Consider the following 23147-nt stretch of genomic DNA (forward strand, 5'->3'; position numbering starts at 1 on the left):
GCAAGTACCTAAAGTGAAAACAGAGGGAAGGTACAGCAGATTTACAGCGACATTTGTTCTAGAAGGCATACAATTCAAACGGTATGTAAAATTAAGGAAAGAAACATTCAAGCAAACTTGTAAATATTCTTACAAAAGGACCAACAATCTGAAAAAGAAGGTATCTCGGTTGTGGTTTTGATTTCTCAGAGTTTGTCAAAGTATGGAATTCTTTCCAAATGTTTTATGCAAATGTGAAACATAGCACAGGTCATCAGAAAATGAGTCTGGATTGTCTGTTTTTGCTTTCCTTCATGATCTCTTTCCTTTCTAGCAGACATTGTTTGACTTCCACACCCTGCAATGTTTCAGCTCAGGACGAACTAATCCCAACCATCAATTACCATGCAGTAATTGGATCCATGTGGAGGAGTTTGGATGTTCATTGCCTCCACAAAAAAAGTGATTAATAACACAAAGAAGAGTACAAAGTTACAGAAGTGTGGTTATTGCTACCTCCCCTGCTGATAGGATGGAGGGTAGTGAGCAGGCCAGAGGTACTGTCCATGTTGGGTTTGGCCATGCAAGCTTGGTTCCTTATTGTCCCTGAAAGTCCCCAAAGCCAAGCAGTCCCTGAAAGCAGAGATGAGGCTGAGATGGATGAACTTTGTGAGGTGGATGGCATCTTCCAGATTGTTTGATCTCTGCTGGGTTGCCCTGACCTGTTTCTGTTTGGTTGGTATAGTGAAGTGCTGGGCAATGTTCTTGTAAAGTTTAGTTGAATTGCTGGGCAAATAAAGGGTAATTTTTCTGCTTCTCTCAATTGCACTTATTTTTTGTAACATATGCTTAATTGCTTTATTCAACGTAATACCCTAACAACTACATAGCAACGTGCTGAAAGTCCAGCTGTGGGCATCTGACATGAGTCTGATTGAGTGATGCCAGCTTGGGAAGCAGGCACAATCCCCAGTTTTCAGGGATCAGTGCTAATGTGTAAATGAAAATTGAGATTTGTAATTGAAAATTGAAATTATTTTAGATGATTCCAGAATGTTGTTGCTTCTTTCAGGAGCCCTCACATTCTATGATATCTCTAAGTTAGGGGATTTGAGTGCCTACTTATTTACTGAATGTGCTGCATTCTTGACATGAAACCTGAAGCATTCGTGCATGACTATTAAAAATGCCAAAAGCTGGGCTGTAAGTAGAAAGATTGCTATAGCTTTAGTTTAGTTCCAAGCTGCCTGTTCTACAAAATCATTGTGTTGGGTGGGTGACTCTGGCTCTGTCAGCCAAGGAGAGGAATTGGGAAATGCCCAGTTACTGGTCGCATGCAAGCGCCTTGCTAAACACAACAGTTTCTATCTTACATCCCGACTGATCTTGGCAGCCACACAGAGAAGGTGCTGCTCACAGTGCTGAGACATCCATCTGTGTCTTAAGTGCTGTGAGCAGCCTGGGACACCACAATATAAGACATTAAGCTATTAGAAAGTGTCCAAAGCAAGGCAACCAAGATGGGGAAGCAGTGGCTGAGATCACTTGGTCTGTTCAGCCTGGAGCAGAGGAAACTGAGGACAGACCTCATTGCAGTCAGCAACTTCCCCATGGAGGAAGAAAGGGGAGCAGGCACTGATCTCTGCTCTGTAGTGCCAGTGACAGGACCTGAAGGAATGACCTGAAGCTGTGTTAGAGGAGGTTTAGACTGGATATTAGAAAAAGGTTCTTCACCCAGGGTGTGGCTGGGCACTGGCACAGGCTCCCCAGAGAGGTGGGCACAGCACCAGCCTGACAGAGCTCAAGAAGTCTTGGACAACTCTCCCAGGTCCATGGTGTGACTCTTGAGGATGGTCCTGTGCAGGGCCAGGAGCTGGACTCGATGAACCTAATGGACCCCGTCCAACTCAAAATATTCTGCGATTCTCTGATTTTGTCCATGTTCACAGTCGTGAAATCGTCTTAATTACAGCGATGCTAAGAGATGCTCAGAGCAGCAGCGACCAACCGCGTCTGCTCTCGCCAGCCTGGATCGCGGCGGGGGCCGGGATATTCACCACGGCCAAGGCTCCGGGAAGGGACCGAGCGTTGGTCGCGGTGGCTGCTGATGGCGGGCCCCGTGCCCGGCCCGCGAACTACAGCTCCCGGCATGCAGCGCGGCCGGGCCTCTGCCCCCTCCGCCTGTACTACACCTCCCGGCGTGCGGCTGCGCCCGCAAGGCACGCCGGGACGGCCCCTTCCACGTGGTGCGCTGCCCGCGGCCGGGGAGGTGCCCGCGGTTTGCGACGTCCGTTTGCGGCAGCGCGCGCGGGCGCGGCCCCGAGAGCCCGCCCGGGGACCGGCGGCGGTGCCGCTCCTGGCGCGGGGCGAAGGGAGGGACGGACGGAGGGAGGGAGGGAGCGCCGGGGGTTGGGGCTTGGAGCGAAGGGAGCAGCCCCGCCGCTGGATGTTCCGCGGGGCGGCGCGGGGGCCTCCTCCTCCTCCTCCTTCTCCTCCTCCTCCTCCTGCTGCTGCTGCTGCTGCTGCTGCCGCCGCCCGGTGTGTGCGGCGGGGCGGGGCGCGGCTGCCGGGGGCGGCGGCGGCGGCGGATCGCGGCGGGCGCCCAAGATGGACTATGACTTCAAGGTGAAGCTGACCGGGGAGCGCGAGCGGGTGGAGGACCTTTTCGAGTACGAGGGCTGCAAGGTGGGCAGGGGCACCTACGGGCACGTCTACAAAGCCAAGCGCAAGGACGGGTGAGTGAGCGAGCGAGCGAGCGGCTCCCCGCGGGACCCCCGGCCCGCCCGCGCCCGCCTTCCCCCGGCCGCCTCCTGCCCCGCGGGCTCGTGTGCCTCCCCCCCGCTCCCCGCGTTAGCGCCGTCCTTTCTCCCGCCCTGCCTGATCCCCGCCCGGTGAGCCCTGCGCTAGCCCGGCCGGCCGGCGCCTGCTTCCCTCCGGGTCGCTGCGAGCGTCGGCAGCCCCTCAGCGCTGTGCCGGAGTCGTGTTTCGGTAGCGGCTGGGCTTGGAGAAACAGATTTTGTGCCCGAGGAAAACCGTTCCCTTAATGGATTCTCGTTATGAGTGAATCAGTGGCCGCTTATACCGTTCGGCGTGATCATCGGCTTCACAGAACGGGGGTTTTTTGTTGTTGTTTTTAACAATGCCTTTTTAAAAATATGATTTATTACTTGTAGTCACCATTTTGGGTCGTCTTGCTGACTGCTTCAGAAGCCCGAGTCTGCTCTTGCTTTTGGGGCTTTAGAATGCCTTAAACCGCCTTTTGTGTATGACCAGTTCTTCTTCTAGACCTGAGTAAATTAATTTCTTGGCATAAACATTTTGAAGAAAGATCCAATGAAACTGTCATTTAGGTTCCCCTCTTCCGTGACGAGGCATCACTTGCTGAACAGCGGAACAATAGGAAGTAGGGAGCAGGAGAAACGGGAGAGGCACGGGTTGTTCCTGTAGCAGGTTCTAAATTTTGAATTGCATCTAGTCTTTCTCTTAAAGTCTCACCGCTTTGGTGCTCTGTACGCTGTCCTTCAAATAAGGTGCATTTTAAAAGTCTGGCTATTATTTTTACATTGAATAAATAAACTTTTAAAGCAGGCAGTGGTCAGTCGTGGCCAAAATACGATCTGGTTGTGTTTACATAAGCTTTTGATTCTAGAAGGAAATGCTTGGCTATTACCTAGAGAACAGCTGTAATGAAAATGGTTGCACCTTGTCTTGTCTCTGTCTTAAACATGCTGATATTAATTGCAGCACAGCTACTTCAGCCTGAATTTTGTTTGATGGTACGAGTCAGGTAACTACTTTTTTGCACAGCTTTTATATTTGGGTCCTTCCAACTGTTCATAGGAAAAAAATCTTATCTTGCCCAAATTCTTTCTATTCTGGGAGGGCAAGAGAAAAAAAAAAACACCAGTTGTAAATGTGATAAGCTGTTGCCTCAAGTCTCCTTATATGCAGGTACCAATGCTGCTGATATAGCCAGCCCTGGTTTCTGTGCCCATACAGAGATCTGTAACACGAAAAATAAGTCGAGGTACTGAAAGATAGGGCTGCATTTCTAATGTTTGTGTCAGGCAGCTTTGCAGCTGTTCAGCGTGTTGGACTGCAGCAACATGTAGGGAATTTAGCATGTCATATTGCTGAAGCATTTTTGGTGAAATTACCAGTCTGCTCGATGTTGTTTGGGAGACAGTGTTTGAAAATGCTGCTGTTTTGAGAAATTACAGGGGGAAAAAATGGAATTGTTTGCTTTAAAAATGGATAGTTGCTCAAATGTGGTTTTACAGGTAGGATGTATGTGTTTTTTAAATCTTCACTCTTGTTGATGAGGGGGGAAATCAAGGTATGGTATTTGATTAAAGTTTGGGGAAAAAAAAGATAAGCAATGTATATTGTCTCCTTTTTTCTTTGTTTTGTTGTTCATTTACTGCCTTGTTTCCCATCCCTTTCTGTAATACTTCCCATTTGCCTTTCTGATTTCTGAAAAGTTTTTCTTTTATATGTCCTGTGTAATTGCCCTTGGACAGTCACTAGCATGTATAAAATAGACACATCCATAGAGACTTTTGTAGCTTGTAATACATTTGTATATATGTGATCTTAAATTACAAGGGTGGAATTAGGATTGAGGGTTTTGTTTACATCCTTTTATCCGGAGGGAATCAGTTAAATCAAAGAAGCAAATAATAACATTTAATGGTCCTGAAGCTGTGGGAATGGATGGATGTTATGTCCTGTGGTGGGGAGTACCTGCAGCGGAGTTCAGTATTTGTTTATTAGTGCATGCATATATTCAAAATATACTCTTGCATTGTTTTAGTATTACCCAAATGGTAAGTAGTGATGGATCAATCATTTTTCAGTTGTTTCTAGAGTCTACACAGATCAAAATTTATTTTTTGTATATCTCTTGAGCTTACATGCGTTCTTTAAACTTTGCTACATGATTCTAATTCCTAATTTAAATAGCACAATTCTTCTAAGATATGCATGGTAATTTTTAGAGTACTTTGAAAAGTGGCCTGCAGGACTGCGAATATTTTGTTAATGGTATTGGTTCAGCTTTTTCTTAAATTACATGTTCTACTGCAGATGACTAAGAGATAGAAGAATCACAAAAATTAATTAAATTTTAATAATTCAGTTTGTGCAAATGTATTTTCTAAGGCCCTTGGTGATAAAACCCAGTTCAAGAATACTAGGTGCAGTGTCTGTAGTACAACTGCAGTCTTCACCTCCTTTTTTTAAATTTTATTTTACTGCTTTACAGGTTTTATAGCTGCCTCTGAGGTGCAGTAAGGCAGTTGAAAACTAGAGAGCAGCTGTGTATCCCAGTCCTAGGGAGTTAATTGCATCATTGGAACTACACAGGAATATTTTGGAAAACAGTCTTTCAGGAATCTTGATGGAGTGAGAATCCTTCTAATGAAGGAGAGGTGTCCTGTAGTATGTGTGCTGGTGACCAGATGGGAGCATAACCAGGGTTTCTTTCGTGCTTTGCTCCAGGAAAAAAAGCCAGTCCAGCCCTGCAGTGCCCTTTGCCGCAAGGTGAGGCTTGGGGTCTCTACTGGTCCATCTCAGAGGATCACCAGGCACAGCTCCATGGATGTTTCTCACATATTAACTGCTAAACTTGACCCAACTGAACACCAAATCAGCTGAGTGACAATGTCAGGCATCATAATTGAGCTCTGAGGCGCTGCCTGCAGCAAAATGTCATTCTGGAGTTTTTATTTTAATCTCTTCTATTTTAAGTTTGTGGTCTGTCTAGGTGGTTGCATCTTCCTGGCTCTTTATTGAATGGTGATATCTTTTTCATCAGTGCAGTACCTGCAGCGGGCTCTAAAACCTGCTTAGAGCAAAATCTGTGAATTGATGGGGTTTATTTTTATAGCAGAAAGATGTACAAAGAAGCATTTGACTCTAATGGGGTTTATTTTTGTAGCAGAAAGGTGTCCAAGAAGGCATTTGACTCTCATGGCATGCACTGGGAAGGGAACACAGGCATGGCATGTTGAGCATCAGTCTTCAGATAAAGGAACTGTTGCTCATCTCTAGTGTTTGTAGGATAGTTTACTTTTATTTTTTTGGTCCAGAAAATGTCACTTATTTCCTGCATAAAAGTTGCCTTATGTGCTATTTGGGTGCTCCCTCAGGACCAGTGCTTGACCCTGCTATTAAATCTACCTGTTTGACTTACGCTGGACTTGGTAAATATACCAGCAGTTTTTGTTTGGTGAACTGGCCTGCAGATCTACTGTTTTTACCTTTTTTCTCTGAAGCTCCCCAGGAGTTGGGTGCCAGTCACCAGCAGACTGAGGTGGCAGGGCACTGGGGTTTCTTGTGAAGGCCTGGCTGCTCAGCTTGTGCAGCACAGGAGGTACAGCCCGTCCTGGGGCTGGCACCATGTGCTGAGCACGTGGTAATGTCAAAGCTTCGTTCCCAGGCTTACCGGGATTGATCTTCCACTGCTTTCTTGGCTCTCCTCTCCCTTTTTATGGTACAGCTATAGTCAGAAATCTGAGAGAGGAGCCTATTCTGTGGAGGAAGGCTGTTTCAGTGGCAATTTGGAGTGTTTCCAAATAATCATTTCTCCTGTTTATTGGATGTGGTTTGGATGAGAATAAGAAACTACTGAATGTCCCTGTTAGGCAGTATCTAACTTTTTAATTACAACAGCAAAAAAATTATGTAATTGAGGGTCTTGAACTGTAGAAATGTCCCCTGGTGCTTTATTGAAAGCTTTCCTAATCTCTTGGAAAGAGACTTGAGTGATGAGACTGAAGGTGGGAAACCAACGCTAAACAAACTGTTGCTGTCCTGGTTGTTGTCAGGAACTGTGAGAAATTATGTTGGTCCCAAACACAAATGAAATTGGACTTTTTTTTTCGTAATTTCAGCGCTTAGAGTTCTGTGTTGGAAGTACTGCTGTAGGTTGGGGGAACAGATTGTTTAATTTGAACCTACTGACACATTGTAATTGGCATTATGAAAACACATCTTGCGTGCTTCAAGCAGTCAAATCTAATCTACTTTTTTTCTCCCCTTGAGGGTTTGTATGAGTTGTAAAAGAAGCAGATTGGTGGAAATCTAGTAGATGTCCACTAAGTTATTGGGTTGCATAATCTCTAATATGACATTAGTTTCTACCTACCAATTAAAGGATATTACAAGAATTTTGATTCTCTCTCAGAAACTCTTGTATAAAGAGAAACTGAAGGGATGAGGAATATTTATCTTGGAAAATAGAGAAGGCAGAACTGTTTAAGTTAGATAAAATAACGAATGGTCCGGGTAATGTGCAAGATTCTTGTACTATTCTTGTTTCACAGCATTTGAAGATAGATGACCTGGAACGTTTTCGGAAAACATAAAATATTTTAATGCAGTGTAGATAAACTGCATAACCTATTGTCAAAGTGAAAAGATAACAGCATGGTGTCTGTTCTGTAATGTTGTCAATACCAGTCACTTCTGACCATTGTAACTGTAGAAGTTAAGATGCTTGCTTAGAGATCAGGCCAAGCTCTGTAATGGATGCAGAAGAACTGCTTTTGCTTGCTTCAGGAATTCTTCGTTTTGGTGGTGTTTTGTTTTTTTTTTAACACTAAACTGCTTTCTGGCCCTTCATGAGGTGGTTAGCAGATAAGTTCCAGTTTGTCTGTGAGTGTGTATTGATTGAGTTACATTGGATAAATAATCACTTACTTTGTCAAAGTCTATATCAAACTGATATTTACTGAGAGGTACGTATCAGATTAAGTCTTTTTCTGACTTAGAGATGGGGCAGCTGAGAGGTATTTTAAAAACTTTTATTCTATTTTTAGTGTCATGCGTAGGGTGAGACAATACAGATGTTATAATTTATGCTATTACAATTAGAAGCTAACCCTTTTCTAATTATAATACATTATAAGCATTTCTTGGCTTTGAGAATTTTCTACAAATTAATTTACCACATTACATAGCGTTTGGGAGTGTCACAAGTAATGAGTTAAAATTTTACTTGGTGAGAAGTGAAACAGTGGGGCTGGACTTGAAACTTCTTGATTAGTTCTGTATGGAGCCTTTACAGGAGTTACATCATGAACCTCATGCTATTAGTTTTCACTATAGATTTCCAGACAACTCTTGTCTTCTCTCAGTGGTGATTTTGTTGCTGTTGTTTTTGGCTGAATGTTTGTGTGCTTATTTCAACTGTTTTGACCCGAAGCAATTTGTTGGAGATTGCAGGCAAGGTGGTGAGAACTGCAGAGCTGGCATGCAAGCCTTTGGCTTCTGACTCCTGTCAACAGTGGTGTGGAATTTCTAAATGCCACAAACTTTATTATGTATGTAATATGTGGTATTATCTTCTTAAAATATATGCCCTGGGTCTCTTTTGGATCCTTCACCATAGTAGTTACAAAGTTCCTAATTAAACTGTATCTACATAATGAGGTAGGCATGCCATATTGCTTGAAGTCTTGTGCTCTTACATTTTTCTGGTCAACCACTCTTTTAACTGTCTTCCATCTTCTTCCTTCCCTTCTTACCCAGTAACATGGCTCCAGGCTTTATAGGTTTTTAAGGTCATGTGGTTGAGAGAGTCCTGCTGTGACCTTTGGACCTTATTTGGTGTGATCTTTTGTTATCTTGTCACAGATGTGTTGATTTATTTTCATACCCTGCAGCAAAGGTGGTGCTTCATTCCCACATGAAGCTTATGACAAGTACAGAGAAGAGGCTTTGAGAGTAGTGTTGCAAAACAACAAAGTAGTTTGATTCTGGACTTACAAATTACAGTCATATATTTAAATAGTGGGGGCATGGAGTGGCTATCTCGTGTACACGATTTCCCATAAGATAATAGGGGTTAATTTTTGAGGATACTGATTGTACAGGAGGTGCATGTTGTCAGAGAATAGTACTGCTGATAAAAGGCTTGCTTTTCTTTCTGGCAGCCTTCTACTGCAAAGCAGCCTTGAGTTTAGAGTAGAGAAGACTGTTTTGTGAGTGGATGGGAATAAAGTTTCGGTTTCAGGCTTCGTCCCCCCAGTGCTGTACCTCTCATGCTCTTCTCCCCCCACCGTCCCCCATCTTTTCTTTGTGAGCTTGGCAAGTAACGCCGCATGTTACTGCTACGTGCGGGCTGATAAGCATTCAGGAGGGTTTTGTGTTCTGGCTGGCTAGCCTGCTGTTCTCTGTTGTCTCCTCCAAGGCTCAACAAATGGTTTCTGAGACCTTGTCAAGCCCCATAATAGCACATTTGGGATTACAGCCCTAGCTTTATTCATAGTTACAATTTTTTGTTAGGCTACTTGTGAATGAATTGCTAACTTCTGTGTGTTGAGGCTTCCCATTTGAGAGATAGCTGCTTGAATTTGGAAACCACTAGATGATCTTTAAGGTCCCTTCCAACCCAAACCGTTCTGTGGTTTTATAAATAAATATATTGAATTTTATACAGAAACATATGAAGTCCTTGGTAGCATATATAGGAAAGGTGTTGGATAGACCATTTAATATTCTGCATTTTTTTTAATAGAGGGTTCTACTGATGTTGTCCTATTGCATAGGTTTTTTTGCATGTCCTAGTGAAAGTCTGACTTAATCATAGGAATATTTGGATGCCAAAGAGTGCTTGTAAAATTATGTGTGATACTCAAGCAAAAAGATACTGCTGTTCAGAAAACAGTTTCTATTCAACAGCTTCTTAACCTTGAGTGTTAAGTGGTAGTATGGCAAAGCATATTGTGCAGTCAGTTTAGAATTTGCAGGAAAATAAGTGTATAAGCCATGATTAAAGCTGCAGATACTTTTTAAAGGACAAAATGTTCAAGAGAGCATAATGATTTTCTCAACTACAGATGCTAGTCTAAACATCAAAAATTAAAATTACCCTTGAAAAAATGCACGTTTTGTGAACAGGCAAGAACACAACTAAAGGTCACTGAAACAATCTGCCTGTTTTTCTGGGAAAGCTCTGCTGTGTGCTTGTAACACCTTGCATACAAGATGTTGACATTTGAATAAAGGACACTTGAGAGTTGCTCTGAAAATGAAGACTCAATTCATTACTGTCTGTGTGAAAAATAAGTGCAGCTGAGAACTTGAAATACAAAAGGATGTGAAGTGCAGAAAACTCTTGATTCCACTTTGTGTTTCTGGCCAAGCTACATTTTCTGTGAGAGGCATAGCCTTACCCTGTGAGTGGGGAGCCCTAACTTCAGATGTACTTCCAATTATGATTTGTATTCAGATAACTGGATAATCCCACAATGAAGCCTTGGAAAGTCAGGTTTCATCAGCTCTGTTTTCTCACAGAACCTCTGAGCGAGGTATGGAGCTTAATCAAAGCAACTGGAGCAAGCTTTACCTGGGGGGACTTGAAGACAGCAAGGCAGCAAACTTGTCCCATACTGTAATTTGAATCTTATCTAACTTTTTGTACTTGAACAGCTTGGCTTTCAAAATCTGTCCTTTCTTTTTGGGTGAGCATCAATCCTATTTAAGCGGGGTTGAACAAAACAACCCCTCGCAATTAAATGTGCTAACAGTGCCATTCACTGTTATGTTAGTTCCCTTGTATAAAAGCCCAACTGGAAGCTTATGTGACTCTGCCAGATGAATGTCAGATACCAAAAGACGTTTATAAAAGACCAGCTATTGCAACACGGAAAGATCTGTGGGTAGAGTGTAAGGGTGGGGGAACAATATCATTAGGGCTGCATTTACATCTGCCTGACTTGTCTGCCTGTGCTGTGTTGGATCAGTGAGGCTTGTTAGCCTCATTTAATTTAGCTGGCTGCTTTTGGGCGGGGAGGAATGCTAAGACGAAACTTCTTGGTAGTGAGTAGTTACTTAGTGAAACCGGGCATACATATAGGGGGGATCAACTTGGGACCTGGCCTTCAGTAGGGTGAAAGATTAGATACAAACCGATGCTACTGAGGACTGCCTGTGACAAACATGGGTTGTTTTTTGCTCCTGGTGTATGGCAAATCTGTACAGGGTTAAAAAAAAAAACCTGCTTGAAGTACCACTTCAGTTAAAAAAGAAAATATGAGGAGTGGGAGGAGATGGCCTCTCAAAGCTAAAGGAGAGCCAAGATGGTAAAGTGTTGCAAGCTGCCTGGGAACAGTTTTTGAAGCTTTGCTGGGCTCTCAGTGACTGAGGGTGAGTAGGTACTCTAAACCCATCAATTAAAAAATGTGACATGCTGAAATAGTAGAATAAAGGAAGCCCTTGGGAGTGAGGATATGTTCTTTGAAAAATTAAGTCTTCTGTGAAGGATGAATAAAGTAATAGGAGCTAAGTGAATGTAGACATTATGAAAGAAACTTAAAGGATTAGCAGTGAAGACTGATTGAGGGATCTGTCTCAAACTTAGGTGTTCATGAAGTGCGGACTGTTGTCAAGGTGAGACATTTTTGCGCATCAGAAGGAGCAAATTTCTAACCAGAATGTATAACTCTGTGCTTTAAATTGTCCCAGTTATGGAAGACTGGAAAGGGGCAGTGGTGAGATCAGATTTTAAAAGGACTTTCTGGAAAAGTGGAAACTACTGATTGGTAAGGTGAACCAAAAGCAGAGTTAGTGGACCCATGATAGGTGCTGAGATGGAGAGAATAGTCTTGCAAAACACATTCAGCACTTCATAAGTTTATTAAAATGCAGTTAACTCTTCAATGGAGTTAATATACAGGCTAAAGACAATGCAGTTTATGTAATCTTAACTATACTTTCAAAAGGCATCCTGTTAAGCTTCCTACCAGAGACTAAAGCTGAATTTAGAGATGGTCCTTCTCTGGATGGAGAAGTTAGAGATGTGGAATAATGGTGAGAGGTCATTACTGGTATCTCCCAGGAATCTGTGCTGCTCAGAACTTTTGCTTGGAAATCACTTGTCATAAATAACTGGGGAGAAGCTTTGCTGATGAGTGTTACTTGGGATACTGAAGGCAAGAACTGATCATGAGAGCTTTACTCTGAGTATCACCATCTTCCAATAACACATTGTGCTTGATGTGAAGCTATTTGTTTGGGAAAATGGTCCTTTCTTTACACACACACAAGTTAATTATTGTTTAAGGAAACAATTGTGGAGTTTATAATGACACTTTCATGAAAGTGCCAGTTCCGTGCAAGCAATTGCTAAAATGCAGAGAGAATTGCAGAACTTAATAGCAAAAGAGTGGAGCACAAAGCACAGTGCCATTGTTGCCTTAAGTCTTATTTTCAGTATTGTAGGTGCTTCTAATTCCTTCATCACAGAACCAACAACAATACTGGGGAATGTGGAGCAGTGTCTGTGTGAAAACTTCAGTCATTCCCATGGACAAGGATTCTTTTGTCTGTGAGAGCAAGGGACAGGCAAAGTCTCTAAAATCTTGAGTGTCATTGAGAAGAAACAGTTGTTCAGTGACTGGATACATTTCTGAAAGAGAATTCCCTTAAGGGCAAATAAATAAGCGAATATAATCTGTGGACTTGTAGCTCTTGCAGTAGTAAGTTTGTGACTGTTAGGCTTTTTTTAAAAGCAGCAAATATGTTGCTTCTTCTGTGTAAACCAAGTAATGTCATAGATTTGACTACTGAAGGAAAATTGACCAAAAACAGAAATTACCCAATGAAATTTTTGTTTTCTGGAGTGTAGACCTGTGCTTTAGCCCAGTTTGTAGTTGATGCTTTGAAATGCTGTGCTCTCTTTATGCAGCTTCTAGTTTCTGAAGTGGTACAAATACTCAGGTGACTTAAGAGCAATCTAAGAAGAGAAGGAAAGTGCAGGTGAATTACAGCAATCTTTTCCTTTGGAGATAATTTGTGTAGGCACTTGTTTTTTTGTTTCCTATAAAAGTACTGGTAAGACTGCCATGACCTTTAGTAAAGCACCATGATGGAGCTTTGAGTCTGGAGCAGGGGTCTGCTGCCCATCAGCTAATCTCATAGGAATGATCTTCATAATTGTGTGGGTTTAAAACTGAGGTTTTAGACTGGCTGTCAAATTAGTTTTGTGTATTAAGAGAGGAAAAGATAACCAAATCTCAGGGACTCTCTCCTCTGCGGGAATTTTGTGCTGGAGCTAGTTGCAGGGCTATGGGCAAGATGGTCTTTTTTGTTTGTTTTTTTTGTTTGTTTGTTTGTTTTTTGTTTTTTTCTATTTTTTTGAGTTATGGACAGCCATACTTCCTATGCTTTTATCACTAGAAAGCAGAGTGTGAAGCAAGTGGTATCTTGCTTTTTCTCCTCCATCTGCATCTCTCTCCTTTACTCATTCCTTTGCTGTCTTTTGCTCTTACCACATAGTTTGTTAATGCTGGTTTTGATACTCCTTGTACCCTGCTGTAAATGGACAGAATTAGTTAACCTGTGTTGGTTAACTTACTTAACATTAATTAACTTCTTTTTTAGGAGTAGATAACTCTTAGGAAGATGCAGGAGGTGAGTCCTGTCATGGAGTGTGGCACAAATCAGGGCTTGCATGAAGGAAGGGGATTTTTTGGCTGGGAGCAGCAAGGCAGAGATGTTGAGAAGACTTTCCTTTTGACTGCAGCAAATTCTTATATCAGAAGAACCACATTTACAGCGCATCATTGAATTTACTTGGTTGCTTTGAACTTCCTGCCAAACTACATGTTGTGGCAAAAGTTGTTAATTAAAAAAAAAAATCTAAGAACAAAAGGAAAAAAGGGAATCAGTAATTGCCATTTACCACATCAGCCATCTCAGAAGCCCTTGTGTTTATTGGCTTGCTGTTGATGGTTTTTCCTCCAGCGTTGGAAATTACTTTTTCTTTACCCACTAAAAGCTCTGATTATAGGAGGATTTATTTTGAAGTAGAAAGTATTCTCAGCATGAGCCTTGCTATCTGATAAAAATAATGATGCTGTTCTGGCCCAGTGATCTTGCCATGTCCTCCTAAGTATTTTGGGAATGGAAAAAATATTCATGCCTTAGCTAGACCTTTAATAAATTCAGTTCTGTTAATGCATTTTCCCCTGGACTAATTTCTTTGTGTTAGCATTGTGGTGAATAATACAGGCTTTTATTTTCACATGACATCTTGTAAAATCATATCCGAGTCCATGAAACCAGCTTCAGTGAAAAACTGTGCACCTTATATACTTCTATCCTTTTGTAAAAGTTTTTCTTTTTGCTTTTTTTAAAGCACACAGTCTAAAAATTAAAGTGTTAACTAGACTCATTCTGAAGCATTACTTTCAGCATAAGCTGTATTGGGGCAGGGGGCTAATAGCAACAATGAAGAAAGAGCACCAACTGTCTTTTTTTCCCTGCTTTTGCATATGCTGTCTTTTGCCTCTGCTTTTTCTGTGTATCATGTACATGTCTTCAAAAGGGGAAAAAACCCAACCCTTACCATGCTAATTTATTGAGATTTTGCATTAGAGAGAAATCTAATTTTTTTTTCTTTTGTTAGATTGTTTAATGTTTACATTTTAAATATGATCTTTCTGCTAGACCTTGGGTTAAATTTTTAATTCAGCTAGAACTTACTGAAAAACTTGCAAGATATTCACTGCCTGGCATTAAGGCATTTATTTTTGCTACATCTCCAGAAAAAAAAGAAAAGAAAGGAGAGAACAGCAGGGTCATTAAAATGAAATATGAAGTTTGTCAATTATTCTGAGTTTTGCAATGTGCAAGTTTTGCAGGGATGCTGTATTGTTTGGAGACTTCATTCACCTCTAGTGGATTCTAGACAGTTGATCACTACTTTTTTGTTGATGGTTTTTGTTTGGTTTTTGTTTATTTATTTTGACATGCTTCCATGCATTTTTATTTATATTTTTTTTGTGTATCTCACATTTGAATTTGAAGAAGTAAATAACATTTATTTCAGTATAAATAGGGAAGCAGTCTGAAATCTCGCCTTTGGGAGTGAGCACCCTTGAGTGTGTGACAATTTAAAGAGGTCCTCATGCTGGCATCTGTATTAGAATGGGTGGAAGATACTGCTTTTAGTAGCAAGGACAAATATGAAAGCAGTCACACTACTTTATGAACTGAATTTATTCTCATCTACTGATTAACTAGTACCAGCTGCACTTTTTTCCCATCTCTTCCTGGAAAGAGATGTTCCTTTATTTTCATGTTCTCTTTGCAGGTAACTTTATGTAGAGGAGAGAAGAGTTGTAAACTACTCTTTTTTAGCTGAAATGCTTTAAAAAATAGTTCAGATTCACAGATTTTCTGACCGGCTTGTATTATTCATAATCCTTTCTCATATATTAATATATAAGAGGCTTTCATGGGAAAATCTGGGATTTTATCTCATTTTTGGCAGATTTCTTCCTTGAAAAGAACAAGCTAGAATTTATGATGGGATGAACTTTAAGCTGGTTGTAAATACATTTAAATACTCCGGGCTTGGATAAATCTGAACTTTTAAAAATAGTCATGCTTTGGTTGTGTGGCGCGCAGTTTATAATAGAGAAGATAATGTTAACCTATTTCCTGTAGGTTTAATGCATGTTATAGAACTACTGAATTTTTCAAGATGTTTATAAGTTCAGTCAAATGAAGGAGCAGTAATCTGAGCTAATGTTTCTTCTGATTTGGTTTCATCCAACTTATTTTAGCAAGTTTAACTGAAATGTGCTCACAAGAAAAAACACATGAGTAGCTCTTTTAAATTTTAAGTATTTGTAGAATAATCAAATTTTGGGAATTTATATTCATAATATGCATAGAGCATCAGTAAAAGTAAAATAACTTTGAAGTCCTTCTTAAACCTCTATAAGAGAAGAACATAATTTTAGTTTATATTGTTTCCATGTTTTGAAAAATATGTGGCTTTAGCTATGGTGAATTTTTCCAGTGATCATAATTACTTCTCCAGGGGGTGCTACACTTAGCTGGCAAATGTGAATGTACTGCATCCATCTGATGTGGAAAAAGAAGTACTGGTTACTAGCTAATCTAACGTCATCTTAAATGTGGACGGGAACTGCTGTACTTGTGCTGTGTCTGCTTTTCATTTTTAGATAAGTCCGGTGTTCATCTGAGCACTCAGCAGGCCACTTCAGTGTACTAATGGAGCAGAAAGTGTACCAGAGAAAAATCTGGAAATACCTTCCTGAATAAGGTCAGAACAAGCTCATCTCCATCAGAAAACGAGTACCTGGGCTCTAGCGCAAAGGACAGGAGTGTGTGTACATGAAAAAGGGCTTGTTTCAGCAGCAACTCATTGACTCAAAGCAAGCCGTTGTGCAAAACTTCTTGGTATTTTTCAGTTCTTTTTGTCAACATAATTGGAAAACATTTTGATATATGAAAACTAGCAGGTTTTGTAAAAAAGTAAATTACAAGAAGGTGAAGTGGTTGTCATTGCATCATTGTTAGCTCAGATATTTTTGAGAGAATGATTTATAGGATTTTGTTCTTTATTTTAGGATTACCTGAAGGTACAGGGTCAGTGATGAGACTTAACTGTGTGTGCTAATTAGCTTGACAAAAGTTTTGACCTAAATGTGTTTCTGGCAAGTCAGGTGCTTATAGTGTGACTTCTCAGCTGTTGTACCCAGTGGCTAGTATCCATTTTTTCCTGTGCAATTTCTTTTCTGCTGATGCACATAATTTTTGCTATTTGACTCTTACCCTCTATCTTCACAGAACTGTTATCTCATTCTGCAGTTATATCTGTTCAGCATTGTACATTGAAATGTATGCAGTGATAACCGCTGGGTTCCATACATTTAAATGTCTTTACAATTTGAAACTCTTCTCATTCTCAGCTGTTGTGACAATGTAATTTTAAATTATACTGCATTCTTCAGTTTTAATGGCAGTTAACGTGCTTGTTGAGGATTAACCTCAGCAGTTCAGCCCCATGCAGCTGCTTGCTGTCCAGGCTCTCTCATTTGGCCCTGCATGTACGATGAGATCATGTCGCAAGCTTTGCTAAGGTCAAGGTAACATTCAGTGCTTTTTCACTGTCGTCTCATTGTATGGGACACTCAGGTTGATGAGACACAATTTATCCTTGGAAAATCCATGGTAGTTGTTCCTAGTCATTTGCTTTCCTTTAAGCTTCCAAGGAGGGTTTGCTGCATAACCTTTTCATAGACTGAGATTTGGCTGGTTGGCTTATAATATCACTGAAGCTTTTTGCCCTTCTCAGAGAGGGTCTCAATATTTGCCCTTTTCCAATGATCAGCAATCTGCCAGTGTGCACTGTGACCTTTTGCAGATGACAGATGGGCTTTGCAATGACATTTGCCAGTGCCGTTAAGCACCTTTAAATGCAGCCCACCTGGTCACGTGCACTTGAGTGTGTCCAGTTTGTTGACATTGTCTCTAATTTGGTTTTCCTCTACTCCTTTCACCAGAACTGTGCCACTAGTGTTGAGAATGTGTAGTTGTGGAAGTGTGCGGTGATGTGAAAACCGATGCCAAGACGGCACTGAGAACCTGAGCCTCTTGTGTTCTTTGCTTCTTGGTTCTCCAACACACTGGGTTGGTAGTTAATAGGTATAAAATGCAAACCAATTAGAACTACTGGTATAAATAACTTAGTCTGGCAAGATTATTTAGTGCATGAATGTGGTGTTGGTAATATCTGTGGGACATAGATAATTCTTTTCTTGCAAGTCATCATTTGGATGGGCACCAAGTCTGTCCTCATTTTGCTGTGCTTTCTAGAAAATTATGTGTTCTTATGGTTTGTATTTAAATGTTTGCTGTGGTTGTATCTTGGGCATTTAGTATAAAAATATTAAATCTTTCAGTTTCAAAAACTGCATTTATGCATTTATATGCTTCCAAGAACTGAATTACTACTTCCTGTAGACCTCATTTGATCTCTTGTATGACTAGGGTGATTCTAATTTATTTAAAAATAAAACCAAAATTACCACTGGTGTGACTTGGGAGAAGAGACAGAGAATGATCCACAAAATGAAAATGCCAAGTCTCCTAAATGTTGTACTTTTGCTTTTGTGTTTGATTTTCATAATTTAACATGTAGAAATTAAAAAAACCAAAAACCTGCGTGTTTTATTAGTAGGCTTATCTTTTATTATCAGGTTTTTTTATATTTTTAGGGAATAAGAGGCATACACAGTTAAAAGATTCCTTAGTTTTCTGTAGAAGAGCTACTGCATTTATAGTTCCCTTTGGTGGTTGAAAACTTAAGTGACTATTTCCCTCACATCTTTAACTGCAGTCAGATTTTACATCTCCTTTATAGACACAACTAATTCTACATTGTGACTGGTTAATTTTGAATTTGAGATTTTTAACTGTAATGTAAATTTACAATGATCATCACTAATTTAAAGACTTGAGTACTTTATTCTCCTATATTTATTACTCAGATGAATTTTGAACTGTTCTGATGATCTGAGTAAAGGGTATATTGTAGTGTGTCAATACATTTCTACAACATTTTTGGTATGTGAGGTGAAATAATTTTTTTTTAGAATCTGCCTTTTATGTAATAGGACTCCTTTCTTATGTTCAGATTTTTTTCGGTGCAACATGTTTTATGCTTTTTAATGGTACTTTAGTAGCTTTTTTTTTTTTTTTTTGCTGTTGTCATTAAAATCTGCTGGAAGTGGTGTTGAGGGTAGTTTACGCCTCTGATGTTAGTGTTGTCCCTCTGAGGATTTTCCACAAAGTTATGTAGTTTGCTCATTCCTACAATAAGTACTGCTGTTGTCAGCAGCAGTGTACAAAGTGAGTTTTCTTGTTCTTGCTGCTTTCATGCTGCATGTTACTACTGCGGAGCCCCACAGAGTTGAAGATATCAGCCTACTTAAGTGCAGGAAATGAAGAATAAATTGGCATGAAAGTAAGTTTGCAGATTGGGCAGCTTCTCTAAGCCTACTGGTAGGTGGAGGAGCTCCTGAAGTTACTTCATGTTTAAATTCCAGGCAGCAGGGAAAGAAAACAGATTTTTCCCAACATGAACTCTCTGTTAGAAGGAAGAAATTTTGTTGAATTGAGTCTTACTGTGCCCTTAAAATACAGCCTGCTAAGTGGTCCATTTTGTTACTCACAGTTGGCTGTGGAAGATGTTTATAAACAGGACTTTCTTCCATTTTTTTTCTTTTTACTTACTGGTGTTTGGTTGGTTTTGGTTTTTTTTTCTGTTTTGTCTTTCAATGTCTCTTTATCTTCAAACATCTCTTTATTTTCAGAGAAGGAAATTGCCCATGTCCAAAATCACGGAGAAGCCTTGGGCTGCATTTTGATTCTAAACAGACTATTGGCAAAATATTTTCTTAAGTTTTGTAAAATAAGCTTGGTCATGGTGTTTGGCACTCCTGCAGACTCTTACCGCTCCCTTTAAAAAGTATTCCCCCGATTTCCTTGGCTTCCAAAGAATTATATTAGGTTTTCAAATGAAAATATCACTTGGCTTAAAGGTAGAAGTAGGATATTCCTTCTCCTGTAAATGGAAAAGCTGGTACTTGTGCTGTAGTTGGGTAATCACGGTATTTTAGCAGCCTCAGCGTAGAACATGTGAGGAGTGGGTTAGGAATTGGTTTATTACTTCGTATTTCAGCTGTATCAGCACAATTCAGAGAATTTAAATCTTAGAAATCTTTGGTTATTTTTTTCTTCATTCTGGAGTAGAGTGTAGTAGCATGGTGCTAAAAAATGTGCTTTATCCCTAGAATTAATTTATTTTCCTTCTTTTTGCCATGCTTAGATTTCTTCTAGACTGCACGGGTAGGCTGAAGACTGAGCAGAGGCCACTTGGTCTGGGTTCCCACACCCAGCAGCTGGGCAGAGCAAAGCAAGGGAACAGTTCATTCCCCACAGCCCTGGGTCACTGTAAGGGCAGAGCAAGATTGGGCTTTGAAGCTCTTGATTTCAGCTCTTAAAATGGCCTTTAACATGAGAAGATTAATTTTCAGAGACTTCATTCGTTGCTTTGAGGAGACCAAATGCTGTGTTCTTTAAGCCACCCTGTGAATTTCAACATTAAATCCCTGATTGTGAAAGAGTTAACATGCACAGCTGAAAGAGTGTTCTTCCAGTTTTGTTCTAGGAAAGAGCTGAGGGTTTTTTTCCCCTAAAAATTTCCGGAGAAGGTCTGCCATCTGGTATGGAAAATTTTAGTCCAGATTTAATTGGGCAGAAATTTGGCCAATTAAAAATAGTTGTACCGTCTTAGGTATATGGCAGGCTTCATTGTTGTAGTATGGCTAGACTTATGGTAGTACCTAATGTTAACACTGACTTGTTGTTCAAATACCTTGAAATCTAAGCAGATGAGCAACAGGGCAGCAAGAAGAACCTTTAGTCTGGCCCATTTTGCTCCCTGTTCTGTCAGTAGTAATGCATCTAACAGCAGCTGTGGGGTAGTGCTTCTCTTGAAATAGAGCTCTCTCCAAACACCTCAAAACTAAGTAGATGAGCATGTAGGGCAGTGAGAATAACCTATAGTCCAATTAGTTCTGCTTCATATTTCCATTGAGTGACAGCTGGATGGCCAGCCATTGCTCACTAAGGCAAATAAGAGGATAAAACAATTTTTAGCTGTGAAAATTTCCCTCTTTTTCTACAGCAGCATTTGAAATCTGTGCTGTAAAACAGCTTGGGGTTATGTTCAGAAGCTGCTCATGGAGTGGTCCATAACTTCCTTATCCGCCATGAGTTTGTGTTAATTTGATCTTAAAATCAAATTACCAAAGATCATCAAAAGATCAAATTGTGTAATTTAATCTTAAAGCTGTTTATGCTTTTGATCCCTGTAATATTATCACATCATGAGTTGCACAGTTCAGTTATGTGCTAGTATCATAACGGTTTATTGGTTGTGGGCTTCATGCAACTTGTTTTCGTCTAAATTGTGTAGAGGTATGCACTCTGGGGGATTGTGTACCACCTTGTTTTGGCCACATAAGACTTTGCGCTCAGCATTGTCTCTTTCTTTTCCAGGCTGGCAAATTTTAGGGTTTCTTACGTGGAAGCTTCTTAATGCCTTCTATCGTTGCCTTCCCTGTTCTTTTTTTCCTTTTTTTTTGTGTTAAATGTTGTATATTTTCTTGTATTTTATCTCACTGCAACCATATAATTGGCCCTTTACTGAAATCTTCTCTTGTCTGCTTGCTGTTTGTTCTTTCTCCTCATTATCTGTGTTCAGGTTTTGTCCATTAATTTCCCACTTTTTTTCTCTGTTCCCTAGGTGGTGATGAATAGGGAAAAGTGTGGGGTTTAGGTAGAAATAAAGCAATTCAAAGTTTTACAAATGGTGAGAGCTGGAAGAAACAAGTGGATTTGTTCCCAATCCTTAACTACAGCTTAGTTTAATTTGCCTTAAGGATGATTGAATTTCATTTTTTTAGGGTGGCTCTTGATGGCTGTGAAAGCTGGAGTCATTAAAAATGAATAAGGCTTCTTATGTAACCTAGAGGTTTGAGGCTATAAAAGTGTTCCAAATATTGAAGCAATGCTGTTAAGTGTCATGCCCCCCAGGAAGTACTGTGGATGTCTGCCCACAAGTGAGAATGACAAGCACTCCATCTCTTAAAAGTTTTGAGTCTTTGAGGCCAAGAATGAGCAAGAATTCAGTATCTTCCTTTGCTGCAGTTTATCTCCTCCTGGTTTTGATTTTGGTAGCTGGAGTTACTAATAGGCTTGCATTTTCAATAAGCGACTCTAAGGTACATACTGGCTGAAGTACAGGGAGGTTATGGTATTGCTTTTACAATTGTTATATACGTTTGAAGCTGAGCAAACTTTCATAGGCTCATAAAATAGTTTGGATTGGCAGGGGCCTTCAGGATCATCCAGATCTAGCTCCCCTGTCAGGCAGGGACAGGGACATCTTGCACTGGAATCCACTTTTGGATTCTTCAGATTTATCTAACATCTGGTGGAGTTTTTTAATTAATCTTGGCAGTTTCATTTGCAGTTTTGTACCTAGGGGAAAGAAAAGGTGTTTTAACGTGACATTAGTTCTGGGCTGCTCAAGAATTCATTACAATATGAGTGAGACATAACAATATGAGTACTACATTTATGTGAGATAAAGCCCTAGCTATGCTTATTTATAGTGCTAATTGTTTGCTGTGTTTTCTTTTTAATAAGAGAAGGAAAAAATGGAAGAAGTGTTAATCATTGCATTTGGAAAAAGAAAATTTTTAAGTAATCTCAATCTAATGAGAGCAGACTTATATTTTGACTTTATGAAGGTGTTGTGGTTAGCTTACAGTTTAGCTGGATATCCAGACATTTAACTAATAAAGAATGAAAAGGAAATAAGAAGTGTAATTTGTATTAATTAGAAACTGATCTCTTAATGGTACTGAAGAGCTCACTTTGAATTTTGGTGCAATTAAAAAAAAACAAACCAAATTTATTTTTCTCTTCACAGGAAAGATGATAAAGATTACGCTTTAAAACAGATAGAAGGTACTGGAATTTCCATGTCTGCATGCAGAGAAATAGCAGTAAGTGAAAGTTATTTTTACTTGCAAACAAACTTACTTAAAATTATTAATTTGCATGAATGCTGGGTTTTTTCTGCTCAGTCATGTTATTCTACTATGGGTGCTATATTTTTGTCATAGGGGTATAAAGCAAGTACAAATGTCATGGGAGATTTTATGTACCTGTTATGTTTGCTGTCTGAAACTGATGGTGTTTTTAAATTGCAGTTTACTGCCTGCCTCAGTGCAGATTATATTTAAATGCAACAGTTTAAAAACACAATTGGCATTAGTGACTTAAATGTCACATTTAGTCTGACTTTTAGTATTCAGTTCTTTTCCTAAGGAAATTAGTTCTTACTGGCTTACAATGATTAAAACATTTTAACTTCTATTTAAGTGAAGATTTCAAACTAAACTGAGACTGTTGTTACCTTGGGGGCTGTAATACAGCCATGAATGCTGTTCTTTAGTTTTTCAGGTTTACATTTGTATATTTCATGTTGTTAGAAACTGGTGAATAATGTCTAGTTATAGTTTGTGAGAAGCTTGGGAAGAAACAGTGGAAAACCAGCTGTTATGAAGCTTACATGTTGTATGTTCTTACGTTTTACTGCTGCTTGGGTTTGTTGTTCTTTAAATGTTTCAAATGAAAGTGCTTCCTAAAAGGAAATGCACCTAAATTAAGGGTGTGTGTGTGAAGGGAATAGTTTATTTTCAGTCCATATTCCTCAAGAGTGTAAAACTTCACCCTAAATTTCATTTTCATTGACTGAAGTGAGTACTAAG

The 23147-nt window shown here is 40.0% G+C and overlaps 1 protein-coding gene across 4 annotated transcripts in view; it reads left to right on the forward strand.

Annotated features, from left to right (window-relative positions):
* The first annotated feature begins 2278 nt into the window (after window positions 1–2278).
* Window positions 2279–23147, forward strand: part of CDK8 (cyclin dependent kinase 8) — a 69417-nt gene continuing 48548 nt past the window's right edge. For 2 of the 4 annotated variants that reach the window (XM_038129732.1, XM_038129742.1), the window contains exons 1-2: window positions 2279–2714; window positions 22304–22379. In XM_038129732.1, the coding sequence (XP_037985660.1) occupies window positions 2587–2714; window positions 22304–22379 (204 nt within the window). In that variant the 5' untranslated portion in view covers window positions 2279–2586. Of the gene's footprint in view, window positions 2715–11645; window positions 17446–22303; window positions 22380–23147 lie in introns of those variants that run through there. The other 2 variants (XM_038129758.1, XM_038129750.1) reach the window with 2 other exon arrangements.

The sequence above is a fragment of the Motacilla alba genome, chromosome 1 (genome assembly GCF_015832195.1).
Source record: "Motacilla alba alba isolate MOTALB_02 chromosome 1, Motacilla_alba_V1.0_pri, whole genome shotgun sequence".
In the NCBI taxonomy this organism is placed as follows: domain Eukaryota; kingdom Metazoa; phylum Chordata; class Aves; order Passeriformes; family Motacillidae; genus Motacilla; species Motacilla alba.